This window comes from Odocoileus virginianus, chromosome 14 (genome assembly GCF_023699985.2).
Source record: "Odocoileus virginianus isolate 20LAN1187 ecotype Illinois chromosome 14, Ovbor_1.2, whole genome shotgun sequence".
NCBI lineage: Eukaryota > Metazoa > Chordata > Mammalia > Artiodactyla > Cervidae > Odocoileus > Odocoileus virginianus.
In genome coordinates this window covers 64,879,353-64,897,847 of record NC_069687.1, presented here as the reverse complement: position 1 = coordinate 64,897,847, position 18,495 = coordinate 64,879,353, and the positions used below count along the sequence as shown (strand labels likewise).

General features: G+C 35.9%; 1 protein-coding gene across 3 annotated transcripts in view; it reads left to right on the top strand.

The window, feature by feature from the left end:
* Positions 1–18,495, top strand: part of RANBP17 (RAN binding protein 17) — a 341,319-nt gene that overhangs the window by 84,910 nt on the left and 237,914 nt on the right. For all 3 annotated transcript variants that reach the window (XM_070476842.1, XM_070476843.1, XM_070476844.1), the window contains one exon: positions 6,628–6,763. In XM_070476842.1, coding sequence (XP_070332943.1) covers positions 6,628–6,763 — 136 coding nt within the window. The remainder of the gene's footprint in view (positions 1–6,627; positions 6,764–18,495) is intronic.

Here is an 18,495-nt window from a genome sequence, read left to right as displayed (position 1 = left end):
ATGGGGAAGCCTGGTGTGCTGCAGTCCATGGGGTCGCAAGGAGCCACACATGACTTAGTGACTGAACAACAACAAATTGTAGTCATTCTTGGTTCTGTGCATAGTGGCTAAAAATTTGAGTTGCCCGGTGTACATTTTCACAGCTGAGGTTGAACAGATGGTATGTCTTCTTGTTTCAGCTCTCATACCATAAATGTGTCCTTTCTGCTTTCTGATTTAGTGCCATATTTTTCATATTTTGTCCTTTCTGTCGGTGGTTTTTCTGTTTAAGATGTTCCTCCAGCATAGTGCTGAGGTGCTCTTTGGTATTCCTAAGCACAAGAAGACTGTAATGTGCCTTACAGAGAAAATACATTTGTTAGGTAGGCTTTCTTCAGGGGCAAATTTTAGTGCTCTTGGCTATGAGCTCAAAGTTAATGAATCAAAAATATATATTAAATAAGGTGTCTTTAAACAGAAACACATAAAACAGGTTATGTGTTGAGTAGCTGATGAAAATATTGTGACCAGAGTTCCTCAGGAACCTATTCCTTTATTACCTCTAGGAGCAGTGGTTTAGTATTTGCTAATTCAGTTTTTACAGCAATTTTATAGCACATAACTTCCATAAACAATGAGAATCAATTATAAAAGGTGGTGCATTCCACACCTGGTTGCTCACTTTTACAGGTTTTCCCAGAGACCACGTGGAACAGATATGTTTCAAAACCGTCCATCTTGGTGGTGGCAGTGGGATGGGGACTAAGGTCAAGCAGTTTATCTCATCACTTATTTCTGTGTCCCATTTTTTAGTGGTTGAAATCTACTCCTGGAGTGTTTAACTTTTCTATGCTTCTTAGTTTTGTTCCTTGGCCCCTTTGAGGAGATGCTGGGCATGCTAGAGCTTCTGTTGGTTCTATTGGTTGGAGGTGGAGGTTGGCTGGAGCCATAGTAGGCCTTTGCGCTCCCCTGAGTGAGGATTCATAACTTCAGGAACTGTATGAATCTGTCCTGGGGCTACAGGACAAGTAGTTGAGCCCGGGAATGAGATGAGGTAGTGGTGGGGAAGGTGGGTGTTTGAGCTAAGCAGATTCAAGGTGGGGTATGTACCAGGATTTAGATATTTTGTTTCGAAAAAAACATAAATATGTGTTCTAGCATACTGAGATTTTAAATTAGATAAGAACTATGTTTTATGTAAAAATTTAAAATATCAATTTCACATGAAGAAATTCCAAGTAACTAGAACTGTAATACTATTTGCCTTTTGTGTATTATTGTTAGGTGATAACCATTGTAACTCCTGGGAAAATACTACAAAATTAGAAGTTCAGAAGTTCTTGCTAAAAATTTATGTTATTTTATCAGGGAAAGGTTGATATTCATAAAAACTTTCGTTATCATGATAATGACATTTAAGACATGTTTAAAATTTCAAAATATGCTACTTTGACTTAGCAAATAAGAATGTTTGTGCTCATGCCACACAGTTCTAATTAAATCAAGATAATATAATGGTTATTTCACTTTCACTCATCATGACCAGAATATGAACGTTCTGAGAGATTTCCTAGAGATCTGTCTTACCCTGTGCCCTCTCTACTTTGCTTCTGTCTACACGCTCCTCTTAGTCAGAGCACGCTCTGCTTCTCCATGCTGTTCTCAGCTATTCTTCTCCCACTCATTCTTCGTTATTCACTGAAGACTTTTGCAACTAGCTGTGTTTTGCTCTCTATGTCCCAAACCCTGCTGTGGTATAGACAAGTGTCGCTTCTTTTCCATTCAGTAGTGTTGCTTCCTCTTCTCTACTCAGAAACTTCCAGTGGCTTTTTCTGTCCCACATGAGAGAAATTCCAAAATCTTGGCCATGGCCTGGAGTGTACAGTGCTACTTCTCTGACCTTATTTCATATACTTTGTCATTCAACTCAACTACATACATTGGCTTCCTTGGTATTCTTAAGAGTATTGCTAATATATTTTCACTTTAGGGGCTTTGTGCTTCCCTTCTGCTTGGAATGCTTTCTCCCAGATTTTATATAGTACTCTGTCACTTCAGTCAGGTCTGTATCCAGATGTCTCTACCTCTTTTGACCTCCCCTTCCAAAATAACATCCTTATCCTACTCTATTTTTCTTCTTAGTACTTACTATCTCTTAATGTTTAATTGTTTATACCACTAGAATAGGGAAGGAATAAGCTTTATCTGCTTTGTTCGCCCCTGTATTTTTATCTCCTCTGCGTGGCAGAACCCAAACTCAGAGTTTTCTCTTAATCTGTTGAGCAGTGTAAAAATATTACACTCTTCTGTAGATAGGTACCACTGTGTGTGTACGCGCTCAGTTGCTCAGTCATGTCTGACTCTTTGTGACTCCATGGACTGTATTAACTTCCTAAGATACATTTTTTTCTTAACCTTAACTGAACCCTCAGCATGGCTCAGTGATTCTGTGTTGTTTTAGTAATTCCTGTCTTCTGATTACCAAACACTTAATGAACTGGTTCTCTTGCAAGTTTTATCCCACAGTTCAGTTCAGTTCAGGCACTCAGTCATGTCCGACTCTTTGTGACCCCATGAATCGCAGCACGCCAGGCCTCCCTGTCCATCATCAACTCCCAGAGTTTACTCAAACTCGTGTTCATCGAGTCGGTGATGCCATCCATCCATCTCATCCTCTGTCATCCCCTTCTCCTCCATGTCTTTATACTTGGATGGTGTGCTTACACTTGAATCAAAGTTATTTAATGTATTTTGTATTTGTATTCCCTTCATGCTCCATAGATAATTTAAGATAAAGGTAAAAATAAATGTAGGCCACTAAATTTAAACTGCAAGTGAATATTCAATAACCTCACCTAACCTATATACAATACAAACTTTGGTGTTAAGCATTTGTTAGAGATGGCCACAAATCTTTGAAGAGTACTATGGCAGAGATTACTAGTTCTCTTGTATGTCTTCTTTCCTTCTTCTGCAGTAATAGAATACCTGAAATGTTTTTCTGGGCATTGGCCATCTGAATAAAGACTAGATTTATGATAATCTCTTACATCTGGGTATGGTTAAGTGATTATATTCTGGGCAATTGAATGTAAGCAAACGTGGTATGTGTAACATATATGCACATGGGTTTATCTGAAGAATCCATCTTAGACCATAAAGTCACTGGGTGAGTGAAGGCAAATATAACAACAGGATGGAGGGAACCTGCCGTCTCTGAAACACCTTGGAGCACCAGCTAGTCCTCGAACATTGCCTTGGATTTTTGCTCGAGAGAGAAATAAACATCTATATTGTTTAAGCAGTTGTACTTTGGATATCAGTCACTTGCAGCTGAACTTCCTGTATTAATGCAACTATCACAGCTTATTTGACAAAAGGATCATGTACACCCCTGGGAACTTTTTCCTACTCTCCTGCTTGGGATATCATTGCCTCTTAAGCAAATGCAAATCACCAGCTTAATATGAGTTGTAAAGGCACCCCAGCAAACTTGTCTTTTGGTTTCATGTCTTCCTCAGATTTTTGGAGTGTATGCTATTTAAAGGAGATAAAAGTAAGCAAGCAATTGCATAGAATCAACAAAGAACTAGAGTAGGAAAAGGGAGGTCCTACTCGTAAGAATTTAAAAGCAGGATATGCATTTAGTTACTTAAAATCACCTGAATCCAGAGATGAGGCTTGGTGTCTGTATTTATTTAACTAAGACTACTTCAGCAGTCTATGCATTGACTAATATGTAGACTTTAAAAGCTAGCTTTGTTCCTCCTTTCAAAATCAAAGAATAAATATTTCTTTAGAAAAACAAACCTGGTTGACAATATGATTCTTAAATCTGATCTTTATTAAGCTTTCCTTCATAAATTTTAATAGCATTAAAGATATTTAGTGAGTGAAGTTACTTTTAAATAAGTAGCTTAATTTAGCTATTTAACTATAAAAATGATTGCCAAAATATTATTTCATAACACTTTGGCAGTAAATACCAAGATTTATAAAGAAGTTAATTTTCTGTAAATAAGATATTTTCTTCCTAGAACTCTTTGCTGGTAGGAAAAAGGACAGTAGTTGTATTTCAGAGAAATATAAGTTTATATTCAAAATGAGATTATTAAAACTTGACATAGCCTTAATTTTATATGGTGTTTTAGAAAATTAATAATAAAAAAAAATAATTGGGCAAGACGTTTAGTGAGACCGATCAGTGGAATAAAATAAAATATCCAGAAAGTAATACAAATTCACAAATGGACCTAATGTATATGATAAGGGGTAATTCAAAATGGTGGGCAAAAATAGACTATACGAGAAACAAATGGGTGTTGAAGCAGCTGGTCAGTCATCTGCAAAAAATGTTGAGCCATATCTCACAAGAGATGCTTAAGATTAAGTTTCAGTGTATCATAGTATATATAAAAAGATGAAATATAAAAACACCTCAGATTTGGGTAAGATGTTCTTATTGCAAAATCCATAAGAGTTATCAGTAGGTTTTTCATTTATTAACTGAAAGGAAACAAGATGATTGATGGCCACAGTTTTGGAAGTTTTCTGCTTGTAATCTTTTAGTAATTAAAAATTATAATGAATTATTAATAAAAGACACCTTAGTGAAACCCTAAGGAATAAAAGGGATTGAAGGAGGACCACAGATGATGGACACAAGGAGGTCTCCTGGTATGCAGAACATTAGTTGTTATGAGATTAAAAAATAATAAATATTAGAGATACCATTTTTTCAGATTCCAGTAAATTCTAAATTAGTATCACTCTGAATTATCTATGTGTATAGACTCTGTCCTTTACTGGTGACAGGAGTATAAGTTATTTCAGTTTCATTGGAAGGCAACTTTTTTTTTTCCATTTATTTTTATTAGTTGGAGGCTAATTACTTTACAATTTTGTAGTGGTTTTTACCATACATTGACATGAGTCAGCCATGGATTTACATGGGTTCCCCATCCCGATCCCCCCTCCCACCTCCCTCTCCATCCCATCCCTCTGGGTCTTCCCAGTGCACCAGCCCTGAGCACTTGTCTCATGCATCCAGCCTGGGCTGGTGATCTGTTTCACCCTTGATAGTATACTTGTTTCAGTGCTGTTCTCTAGAAAAAGAGACACAGATGTACAGAACAGACTTTTGGAAGGCAGCTTCTTTGGAATAGCTATCAGAATTATAAATTCGTACTCTTTAAGCCAATAATTTGACTTTTACTATAAGGTTTATATTATAACCGCAAATGTGTGGAATGATGTGTTAAAGATTGTAAATTGCAGCATTTTTGTAACAGCAAAATATTATAAGCAACTTTAGTGTCCATCAGTAGAGGAATGTTGAAAATAATATGGTTAATGGCAGCCCACTCCAGTATTCTTGCCTGGAAAATCCCATGGACAGAGGAGCCTGGCGGGCTACAGTCCATGGGGTCACTAAAGAGTCAGACATGACTTAGTGACTGAGCACACATGTTCATATAATGGAATGTTAAACAGCTATAAAAAGAGAATAAGGAAGTTCTTTATATCTGACATGAAAAATCTATAAGGTATATTAGTAAATGAAGAAAGCTAGGTTTAATAATATAACAGTATAGTATGCTTCATATGTGTAAAGAGTTGGGAGGAGAATAATTAGTCATATTTGCCTGTATATACATTTAAAAAGTCTCTGAAACGACACAGACTGTTGGCAGTGTGCATGTGTATGTTCTTGTGTGCATACATGGATGGAAGTGGATGGGTTAGGGCTGGACCCAGTTGCCTTTGTACAATGAGAAAAAAAGTAGATACTGTTTCCTCTGGAACTTCTATTTCTGTCTCTTAAAATTTTTTTCTGGTATGCTGATTTTGTTAGTACCAGACACTTGGCAGCCATTCTTTGAAAAATTTTAATGAAAATAGATAATAGAAGGATTTTTCTTTTTGCGGGGGAAGGGTGGGGGGAAAATCCTAGGGTAAGCTTTTTATTCTAGTAAGTTTTTCTTTAGGAAATTTAACTTAGCCTTTAGTTCATTTATGATTTTTGATATAATAATTGCATACTTACATTAAAAATGTTTGATTTTGTTAAGATCATCTTGTAACTTATTTCAGGTAAAATTTTTATTACTCATTAAGAAAGTGATATAGCTTGATGGGTGTACCTCTTAATTATTTTTTTTTTTTTTACTTTGAACCATGTGAGCTCAAAATATATGATTTGATGAAAATATGTTGTAATGAAAAAATACACAATTACACATTCAATATCACTCTCTTTTACTAAAATGTTTTATAAATATGTTTTTATACATATTTAAGTTAATATGTATGTTTATATGATATATAATGGTAGGTATTTAGCATATAGATGTTATATATTTATATGTATATCACATGTATTTATATATAAAATTTAGTAAATTAATGATTGTATGTCCATGTAGGTTTCTAGGCATGTATATGTATGTGTTAGGAAAAAAGGATAGAAGGAATTTGACCAGATTGTAGTATCTCTTAGTGTAGGATTTCAGATGATTTTTGAAATATTTTCTTTATAAGCATTTGTATTTTTTCACTTTTTATATTATATAAAATTGTTGATAAATGTTTTAATATTATTTCTTTAAGAATTTTTTACTGAAGTCCTTTTTTTTTCTCCATGAAAAGAGTTTTTCAGCTTATATCTTTAATGGATACCGGATTGCCTCAGTGTTCTAATGAGAAAATAGAACTTGCAATTCTGTGGTTCTTGGATCAGTTTCGTAAAACATATGTTGGTGATCAACTTCAAAGAACCTCAAAGGTAGGTTTTTACTAGAGATTAAAACTAGAATGATTGAAGAAAAGATGTTCACATGTAACACCTCTAAGCTGAATGATATATTTGAGCAGTTTCCACATAAAAAATTAATTGATCAATTGAAGTCAATTGATTAATTGTTATTGAAGGCAATGTGAAATTGCTTATCTTATGCTTCGATTTACTGTTGTCTTTGAAGATTGATTGGTAGTTAGTGAATATTTTTTATGTAGTTAGTCATGAAATAGTTAAGGTTAAAATACCATACTGAATTTTACCTTATTGTATTGTATTTCAAGGTTTAAAACTTAAGATTTACTCTTTTAGTAGTTCTGAGAGGTATTTATTTTGACATTTATTTATGTGATTTCTAGCATATTTTCCACTCACTCCTTAGCACTTTTACATGATCAATGATGAGGACAAGAAGAGTAAGAAGACAAGCCTTTGAGAGGCCACAGTTAACCTACCTTAGTGAAGGGAACACTTGTACTCTGCTAGTTGCAAGTTTTAGCATGATGTTTGGATAACTTGATCTTAAGACATTAAGGTATTATTGAAGGTGTTTATATGAACCTAACCAGATATTTAGTAGTACTGTGACACTTGAGTAAGATCCATTAAGTTTTTTTTTTTTTTTTTACCTTCCACAAATCCTTCTCTGTAGTAAGTCCTAAGAATATTCTTACCTTCTTTGTATTTGTAGTTTGTATTAATAATGTTGAAAGATTAAGTTCTAGAAGAAGCTTTTTATATTGGACTGAGCTTTTTTGTCTTTGGAAAATTTAGCTTAACCTTCAGTTCATTTATGGTTTTCTCTTAACAGTAGTTGTATTAGTCAGTTCAGTTGCTCAGTTGTGTCCGACTCTTTGTGACCCCATGAATCGCAGCACACCAGGCCTCCCTGTCCATCACCAACTCCCGGAGTTTACTCAAACTCATGCCCATCGAGTCAGTGATGCCATCCAGCCATCTCATCCTCTGTCACCCCCTTCTCCTCCTGCCCCCAATCCCAGCAGTTGTATAGTAGTTTGAAAAGTCATTTGATTTTGTTGAGATCATCCTTTAGTTTATTTCAGGTTTTCTTTGTTTTTCAAAAAAGTGATGTGGCTTGATACTTTCTTCGTCAAATGTACTGTGATATTTTATTGCTGTTTCAGGATTTTTTTCGTTCAGGATTAATATTAATAAAATTTTCTTAAAATTAAGCTAATACTGAATGAGAGTACTAGGGAGAAAAAAGAGTAGCTAGATAAAACTGTTTTAGGTTGACAATAAGACCAAGGAGAATCAGACAAAAATTATGTAGTATGAAATTTATACACATGGAATTATGATAAATTGTCAGGTTTTAAATGTACCCAGAGAGTTTGTATTTTGCTTTTGCAGAAGTGAATATGCTGGAAATATTACTTATCTAATATCCATTTGGTCTGGGTTTTAAGTCAAAACAGTGTAATGTAGAGTGGAAAAGCCTTCAAATTATTGTTTTTAAAGTATTTGGAAATAAATATGTAAAATGAAATTTTTTAGGGCGGTAATATTTGAGAAATTTTTTTCCCCAAAGATTCTTGTTATGTGTATAACTTTTAATACAAGGTAATTGTGGAAGAATGAGTCATAAAAGATGAGTATTTCTTTTCTGAAATTGCTGACATGTTAGGAACAAAGTACATCAGAAACACGCCATCAGACGGGGGTGTCTTTAGTGTTCATTTTACTCTGATGTGTTGGCGCATCTTATTCTGTTTTAAAGGAGAATTAGATGATGTTATTTCTGAGGCATTCATACTAAATAACCCTAAAGTGAAGCCAAAGCTTTCCACTTTCCTTTTCTTTTTGGCTTTTCTGCTGATCTGCCTTAGTGCACTGTTTTGAGAGAACCTTAATGTCTGGTCTGGCACTCTAGGAATTCTTCACATTCTCTCTAGGTCTTATAACAAGCCTGCAAAGTTGGCATTATTGTTCACATTTTGCTCTGCATAGTGTTTTTCTGTCAACCAACTAAGGAGGACCAAATGAAAAAAAAATTTTGGTGAGAATATTACCAAATTCCATGTTTAGTGTGTATTTATTTTGTACCAGGAACTGTACTAAGCTCTCTTAAGCATTATATCATTTAACTGGGTCATATAGAGCATGACTTAAAGTCCGTTCCAATCTCTATGTATGTCATCAGTTTCATGCTTCAGTACTCCATACTTGTACTGCATACTTCATGTATACAAAACATTTTCCACTTCCTTTAACTGTCTACATTCTCTTTACATTCTGGACCTTTGAGGAAAAGTGTTTCGTCTGCCTGAGACACTGTGTTTCAGAATTCAGCTTCCACTCCCCCGCCTTACTCCACTAACTCCTGCTTATCTTTCACGTCAGATGCCCCATCCTTGAGGGTGCTTTTCTTAACCTAAATTCTAGGGGACTTCCTTTTCTCTTTCCCCTCTTTTAACATTATTATACTGCATTGTAACTATTTATCAGCAAAACACATATAGACTACAGTTTGGGTTAGGACTGTTCTGCCTTCTTTATTATTTTCACCTCCACATGCTTGGCATATTGCTTGTATGCTTTCTGATCATGGCTAAATATATGTATTTAGTGGAATTTTATAGGAATTGGGTCTAGATATCATGTATATTACTTCCAGGTAATAAAGGATATGTTTTTCAGTTGGAAAATGATGTCTACTTTGGTGAAATTGTTTGACAGTTTTAAGTAAGTTATACCATTACTAAGCATCTTGAAAATTTTATAAAAGTCTTTATATACAAGATAATATAATTTATAGAAGAAAATGAAAAAAAAAAAGAAGAAAATGCTCCAGGAACCAAGGCGGGAATCATTGAAATGTCTGAAGTAATGTATAGAAGTATGTCCTTTAAGTGAGAAAGAGAAATCATAGGTAGTGTCTGTAGGCGTTAATTGACCAATTACTCTGTGCCAGAGACTTTGCTGGGCACTTAATATGCATCTAATTTCATCTCAGAAAAACTCCATGGAAATAGTTATCTTTATTAACATCTCCATCCCTTTTTACAAATGTGCAAACTGAGGCTTCAAATGGCTAATTAATATAATTAACTAGTTGAATCTAGATTTGAACCCAGGACATTTTATAGAACCTTTGCTGCTTACCACTTTGCTGAGTTGCCTCTTGCTAAATCTTTGACTGGGGTATTGAATGGGTCCTTCAGACTCAACAGGTTCTAAGAAGAAACTTGCTGTCTTAATGGAGAAGGAAATGGCTACCCACTGCAGTATTCTTGCCTGGGATGTCCCATGGATAGAGGAGCCTGACAGGCTATAGTCCATGGGATCACAAAAGATAGCAATTGAACAACAACAAGGCACTAGTCACATAGACTGCTGAGCACTTGAAATAAGGTATGTTACAAGCAAAGAATGTACACTGGATATCCAAGACAAGTTTAAAAAAATAAAGAGAAGTATAATATACAGCATCTTATAATCTTTATATTGACTATATGTTAAAAAGCTATTGGGAATATATTGGGCTAAATAGAATGTTGTTAACATTTTTTAAAAAGAGACTGGATAGATAGCTAATGAATGAGAACCTTCTACTGCACAGGGAACGCTACTCAGTGCCCTGTGGTGACCTAAATGGGAAGGAAATCCAAAAAAGAGAGGAGATACATATATATATATATATATATATATGTATGTATAGCTGGTTCACTTTGCTGGGCAGCAGAAACCAACACAGCATTGTAAAGCATCTAGACTCCAGTGAAAATTTTTAATAAAAAGAAATGGACTTTGCCAGCATGAAAACAGGAACCTTTTTGTGGGAGCCCTGAACTTTATATGTCTCAGAGAAAAAAGCAGGATGGCAGAGAAGAACTCTCAGCCTAATTTGGCCTAGTTGACAATAGTGGTTAATTCCACTTAAAAGAAAAATTGTTTAGCCTTGTGGGACTGATCTTATGACCTATATGTCAGGGTCTCCTATGAGCTAACCCTGATGAAAGGGTAACTGGTATGACAACTTCCAATGCTTCTAAGAACAGCTTGAGTTAAGTCTCTTTTTCCCAGGGCATGCCTCACATTCTCCAACACTGTTGATAGCTATCTCCTAAGACCTATCCAGAAGTCACAGCCCATGTGAAGTTAATCTGGCAGGTGGATAAGCCCTACAGGACTGTGGGCTTCCCTTGTAGCTCAGTTGGTAACTAATCTGCCTGTGATGCGGGAGACCTGGATTTGTTTCCTGGGTCAGGAAGATCCCCTGGAGAAGGAAATGGCAACCCATTCCTTTATTTTTGCCTGGAGAATCCCATGGACAGAGGAACCTGGCAGGCTACAGTCCAGGGAATCACAAGAGTCGGACACAGCTTGGCCACTAAACCACCACCACCACAGGGACTAAGTGGAAAGCATAATTTATATATTTCTTGTTGTAATGCATGACATGTTATCTTTTCTGATGTTCAAATGCATTAAGAGTTAAAGATATAAATTCTGTTTTTTGCTTTCTCACATTTTAAGTCTTAACACTTAGTAAAGCTAACTCTGATAAATATTGTTTTACTTAGAAATCCTAAAGTATGTTTGACTATATCTTATTTAGAGAAAAAGATAGTTTTTAAAATTAATAAAGTACATAGATTTTTAAAAAACAGAATGTAGCAATACTGTGTACAGAAACATTGAGTCATAGAGAGTGTTGGAGGTTGTGGCAAGCTAGAGTTTATGTATCTGTTCTGTAGGACATACACAGATTTCATGTGACTGCAGCTCTCTGGGTTAAGGCATACAGGAAGACCTGTGACCTTGGTCTTTACTCCTGTGACCAAGGTCAGTGTCAAAACAAGTAATCTGAGTTTCCCTGGCTTTTGACCTTGTGACCATCGCTGTACGGTCAGGAAGCCCAGGGCAGAGGAGAGAGAGTCTCTGTAGTCTTGGATGAGTCTTGTGACCCCGCCAGTGTCTAGGTGGGATGGTCTTAATTGTTCTCCAGTGTTTGCTGCTACTGTGGCAGGATTGACCTCAGCAAGACATGAAAAGTGGGAGATGGTTGTGTTGATATACAGTTGATTGATTTTCCCAAAGAAATGGGAGATCTAGATTTTTATGTAGAACCATTTTATCTCTTAACAGCTTTACTGGTTTATCATTGGAATAAACTGCACTTATGTAAACTGTGGGGTGTCCTTGGTAATTCAGTGCTAAAGAATCTGCCTGCCAAGCAGGGGACACAGGTTCAGTCCCTGAGTCAAGTAGATCCCTTGGAAAAGGAAATGGCAACCCACTCCAGTATTCTTTCCTGGAGAATCTCATGGACAGAGGAGCCTGTTGGGCTACAGTCCATGGGGTTGCATAAGAGTCAGCCTCAACTTAGCGACTAAACAACTGTCTTCTAAAATGCTCTCTACCTACTTTTCTATTTTGAGGGAAAAATGACCTTGAACTCTAAATTTCTACTTTGCTCTTACTTCCTATGTTTGTTCTGTCTCCTAATCTAATTGATTTTGTTTTCTAAATATCTCTCAGTCCACTCCTTTCTCAAGCCCCTTCTTTTTTATCCTTGTTATTACTGCTTATCATTTTTCACTAGATTTCAGAAGTCTTTTGGTTTTACTCTGTTTCCTTTTTGCCTCCTTCCAACCCATTTTCTATACTGCCACCAGAGTAATCTTTTCTTTGGTAGAAAGACAGAGAGAATAGTGAAATGAATCTTCCAGTTTTGTCGAATATGAATGCTTTGTCACATTTGCTTCAGATCTATATAATTCAGAATTAAATGTTGAAAACTTATTGGTCTGATTCTGTTCCTCTCACTTCTTGCTCAGAAATAACCACTACCCTAAACTTAGTGTTACTTTCATGCATGATTTTGTTCTTTCCCATATTTCTATATATTGTTAATAAAACATACTATTAATAACTTTATAGAAAATTGTTAGGTAGTAACTTGCCTTTTTTGATCAACATTGTTTTTGAGATTTATCTATGATGATATATACATTTTAATTATTTTAATTAATTAAATGTAGTACTGTAATATATTACTGTGCCATTATATATTCATTTTTTCTGTTGTTATATGTTGGGTGTTTCCAGTTTTAATGTTTACCAAAAAACTGCAGTATGTACTCTTAATGCCTATTTCCTCACGCGTATGTGTAAGTTTCTCGAAGGTAAAAATACTGGGAATGGAATTGCTGGGTTGTGGAATGTTCATTATCTTAGCTTTACAAGATAATGTCAAGTCGTCCTCCTAAGTGTCATAACAGTTTATTCTTCCTCCCCCAGCAGAGTAGGTATGTGTTGATATATATTGTCATAATACTTGCTTTTGTTAGTCTTTAAATTTTGCCAATCATTAAGAAATACATTTCTTCATGTTCCATTTCACTGCTTAAAATGAACGATTTTCCATTATTTACAAAATAAATTTCGTCTATGGTCAAACTTCACTTACCTTTGCAACTTTTTCTTTTGATACTACATTCTCCTCTATGCATGATGTATATGTGCTGCTGAATATTTTCCACTTGTATATTTTAATTATCCAATGAATATTAATAACTGAATGCAGAGTTCCAGAGAATAGCAAGGAGATATAAGCCCTTTTTAAATGAACAATGCAGAGAAGCAGAGGATAGCAATAAAATGGGAAAGACAAAGGACCTCTTCAACAAAACTAGAGATATCAGGGGAATGTTTCATGCAAGGATGGGCACAGTAAGGGACAGAAATGGTAAAGACCTAACGGAAACAGAAAAAATTAAGAAGATGTGGCAAGAATACACAGAACTATAGAAAAGAGACCTCAATGACTGGTGTGGTCACTCAACTAGAGCAGACGTTCTAGAGTGTGAAGTCAAGAGGACCTTAGGAGGCATTACTGCAAACAAAGCTAGTTGAGGTGATGGAATTCCATTGAGCTATTTATTTAAAGTCCTGAAAGGTGATGCTGTTGAAGAGCTATACTCAATATGTCAGCAAATTTGGAAAACTCAGCAGTGGCCACAGGGCTGGAAAAGGTCAGTTTTCATTCCAACCCCAAAGAAGAACAGTGCCAAAGAATGTTCACAGTACCGTACATTTATACTCATTTCGCATGCTAGTAAGGTTATGCTCTCAAGCTAGGTTTTAGCAGTACATGAACCAAGAACTTCCACATGTACAAACTGGGTTTAGAATAGGCAGAGGAACCAGAGATCAGATTGTCAAAATCCATTGGTTCATAGAAGAAGCAAGGCAATTTGAAAAAACACCCACTTCTGCTTCATTGACTATGTTAAAGCCTTTGACTGTGTGGATCACAACAGACTGTGGTAAATTCTTAAAAGAGATGGGAATCTCTTAAAAGAGATCTGTATGCCATCAAGAATCATCAGTTAAAACTAGATGTGGAACAGTGGACTGGTTCCAAACTGGGAAAGAAGTATGACAAGGCTGTATACTGTCACCCTGCTTATTTAACTTATATGCACAGTACATTATGTGAAATGCTGGGCTGGATGAAGCACAAGCTGGAATCAAGATTGCCAGGAGAAATATCAACAACCTCAGATGTGCAGATGATACCACTTCAATGGCAGATAGTGAAACTAGAAAGCCTCTTGATAAGGGTGAAAGAGAATAAAAAGACTGGCTTAAAACTCAACATTCAGAAAACTACAATCGTGGCATCTGGTCCCATCACTTCATGGCAAGTAAAGGGGGCAAAAAGTGGAAGAGGGACAGATTTTATTTTCTTGGGCTCCAGAATCACTGCGAACAGTGACTGTATCCATGGCTTCTCCTTGGAAGAAAAGCCATGACAAACCTAGACAGTGTTTTAAAAAGCAAAGACATCACTTTGCCGACAACGGTCCATATGGTCAAAGCTATTGTTTTTCCAGTAATCATGTATGGATTGAGAGTTGGACCGTAAAGAAGGCTAAGTGCCGAAGAATTGATGCTTTTAAACTGTGGTGCTGGAGAAGACTCTTGAGAGCCCTGTAGACAGCAAGGAGATCAAAGCAGTCAATCCTAAAGGAAATGAACCCTGACTATTCATCGGAAGGACTGATGGTGAGGCTGAAGCTCCAGTACTTTGGCCACCTGATGCAAAGAGCCGACTCATTGGAAAAGACCCTGATGCTGGGAAAGATTGAGTGCAGGAAGAGAAGGGGGTGACAGAGGGTGAGAGGGTTCTATGGCATCACTGACTCAACAGATAGGAGTTTGAGCAAACTCCATGAGATAGTGAAGGACAGGGAAGCCTGGCATGCTGCAGTTCATGAGGTTGCAGAGAGTCAGACATGACTTAGTGACTGAACAACAATTTATTCAAGCCATCCCTACCCATAAACATCAATTTTATTTTTGTTGGTTACAAAATTGCACCAAAAGTTGAGTTCAGAGTGTTAGTTAAAATGTGGTCATTTAATCTTGGAATGTATTTTCCTTTAAAAATAGATCTACAAAGAATTATTATTTAACCAATGACACTGATAAGCTCTCTTTTTAATAGAAAGTTCCTGAATTCTGGCCTCCTAAACTAGGACACCAGAAATTGAGGAGGGAGCAAGTTCCCTTTCCCTCTTTGGATTTAAATTTTCAAATTGGCAAGTTAGTCTTGAGAGTTTTTCTCTCCCTTTCTTTCCTCCCAGTTTTGACATCCTATACAGTCAGTCACCACCAGAGGGATTTTCTTCTCTAATAATGTGTACCTCTCTGTTCTCCGTCACCACACTACATGCAGCAGCACACATGCACGCAGCAACAAGCAGGCGCACACCTCACAAATCTGCTTTTCCCCAGATCTTTGGCATCTGCTAGGTGTCAAGAGGGAAGAGTCTCAATTAATGTATGGGTGAATTATCCTTGAAAGGATTTGCCGTTTCTAAAGAAGATATTTATTAGTGCTAAAAAAAAATTTCTAGTAGTATAACAAAGTGAAGTAAGTGAAAAATCAGGCTGTTGGAGATAGTTACTTAGACTGAGGCATTATATGGTCTGGAAATCACTTTCTTGTTATTTCTGCTTCCATCTCCCTTTTTTGCCTTCATCCTCCTGAATGAGCTGTTTACTAAAAAAATTCAAATTGCTTTTCAGGAAGGTTCTCAGGGCATTGTTATGAAGCTAAAGGGAATGAGGGCAGCATAGTAATTTGTAAATAGGTGACCATACATTCAGGTTTGCTTGGGATTGTCCCAGTTCACACTTGTGTGCGTGCTAAGTTGCTTTAGTTGTGTTTGATTCTTTGCGACCCTGTGGAGTGTGGCCTGCCAGGCTCCTCTGTTCGTGGAATTGTCCAGGCAAGAATATTGGAGTGGGTTGCCATGCCCTTCTCCAGGGAATCTTCCCGACCCAGGGATTGAACCCCTCTTTTATGTCTCACTGCATTGGCAAGCGGATTCTTTACCACTCTCACCATCTGAGAAATGCTCACACTTGTTGCACTGGCAAAACTGATAGTTAGTTAATTGATCCACCTTTCATTCCCCAAAGTGTCCCTGTTTGGATAAGTTATATGACCACTTTATTTATAAGTCATATGTTCACAGACAAGATATTGTAGTTATTCATAAATGGGAAATAACTTCATTAAGGCCAGGCAGGTGATCCTCTTCTTTTGATCCTCTCACCATACCTGAGTAAAAGCCTTTTATATAATCATTGTGATATACAAGCACATTGTATCCTTGTAATTCTATGGAATAACTTGGAATTTGCACTAAGACAGTAAGTGCCTATTGATGTATTTTCAAGTTATCTAAAATAGAAATAAGAACGTTTAAACTTTCGGGTATTATCTTTCTTTTTGGATTTTGAAATTATTTTTTGTAATTTCTCTACCTGTTATCAAGCTTTTTTCTATTTTTTGTAATTTCTCTACCTGTTATCAAGCTTTTTTCTTGTTGAGTACCACATGAAGCAGCAGATGGCATTCTCTCTCTACAATTGTTAGATCCTTCTGTGTAGAATGTTACTAACAGCTAAGGGTAAATTGAGTAGGAAAGCACTTGAATAATGAAACAGAAAAACATATTGTAATAGTAACTTAAGTTGACTGCTATAAGTGCAATCCAGTGTTGAAATAATGTACTTGCTGCTTTTCCAGGTAACTTGGATATATTTTTCAGTTTTTTGTAAAACAGTGTTTGTGTTTATATTTAACAACACAGTTTTAAGGAAAGGTATTTAAGAAATCACAGAAAACTGTTTTGTATATAGGATTTTTACTTTGGTGAAAAATAAGAGGCAGCTTTAAAACATTTAGACAGTAGGCATTTAACATTAAAAAGTATTCTCTAGTGTAACAGGTATATCATCATGCAGGTTATAGGGGAGAGAAAGTACCTTCAAAAGTTAAGATTGTCTTTTGAAGTCTGAATGTTAGCAAATAATGATCACTGACTTAAGGGATTTTTTTTTTCTGTTAAGTGTTTTAAAAGACTTTTTAAAAAGTTTTTGAGCTTTTCATTTTGAGCTACTTTCACATTTCCTGTATAAATACATCATACTTTGTCCTTGTGATAGAGTGTTATTAGAGCTAGCTACATTTTCCTTCTTGGATAATGGTTAGTACTTAGAGTTGTAGTTAATGCTTATACTGCTGGATTGTTTTATTGCTCACGGATTTGTTCTTTGAATTGTCATATATGTCTAATACATATATATCAGAATTCAGATGGACACTTTAAAAAGTATATGGTTTCTCTACATCCATTCCTACTTAATTCAACTTACATGATGATATTTATTAACTATTGAAAAACACGTCCTGTGTCTCTGCTTAACAGAAACTTGAGCAAAGTACCCTAAGGCTTAATTATTTTTTTTAACGTTTTTGCTTTATAAATGGGTTTGCCAAGTTATACTTGGCACTGTACTCCCTAAGTACATTTAAGTGTTGATTCAAGATCATTAAGTACTAGACAAGGAAGTTTGCAGCACAAAAATCTGAAGTTAAAGTCTTAGCAGCTGTTAATAATTGAAATTATGATGTAATTTGGAGAAGTATAGGATTTAAATTGGAAAAATACTGGGCTTGGTTTATTATTTTTAAACTGACTCCTATGTGTTATTTTAAGGCTTCCAAGGTGGTGCTAGTGGTAAAGAACCCACCTGCCAGTGCAGGAGATTTAAGAGACGTGGGTTCAATCGCTGGGTCAGGAAGATCCCCTGGAGGAGGAAATGGCAACCCACTCCAGTATTCTTGCCTGGGGCATCCCATGGACAGAGGCGCCTGGCGGGCTGCAGTCCATGGGGTCGCAAAGAGTCAGACATGACTGAAGCGACTTAGCACGCCATGTATTATTTATCATACCTGATCAAATATACCATTATTTGACATATGTAATCATGTAATTCTTTATACATACATTCCATATCCAAATCCTTATGGTCTTCCTTGTGCTGTATATTATACAACATCCTATAATACAAAGATAATGATTATTTGTAAAAACTTATTAAAAGTATGTGGTTATACACAGAGTATCTTAAACCTTTATTTCTTCCATTTATTTTAAATGGTTATAAATTCTGAAGCATTTATAGAATTTAACATTTGTGGACAAAATGCATGAAGTGAGATTCTATGTGCATTTGGATTATGAATTGAATTATTTTGACTTGTCCTCCTCATTAATTTTTTACAAGTAAGGCAGAAGGTAATACTTTCTTTTGGTGTTGATTTTTCTGCCTCAGGTACATTTATCCTCTCATCTTTTGCTGTTTGAAATTCTTCTAGTGATTCTAAGAAA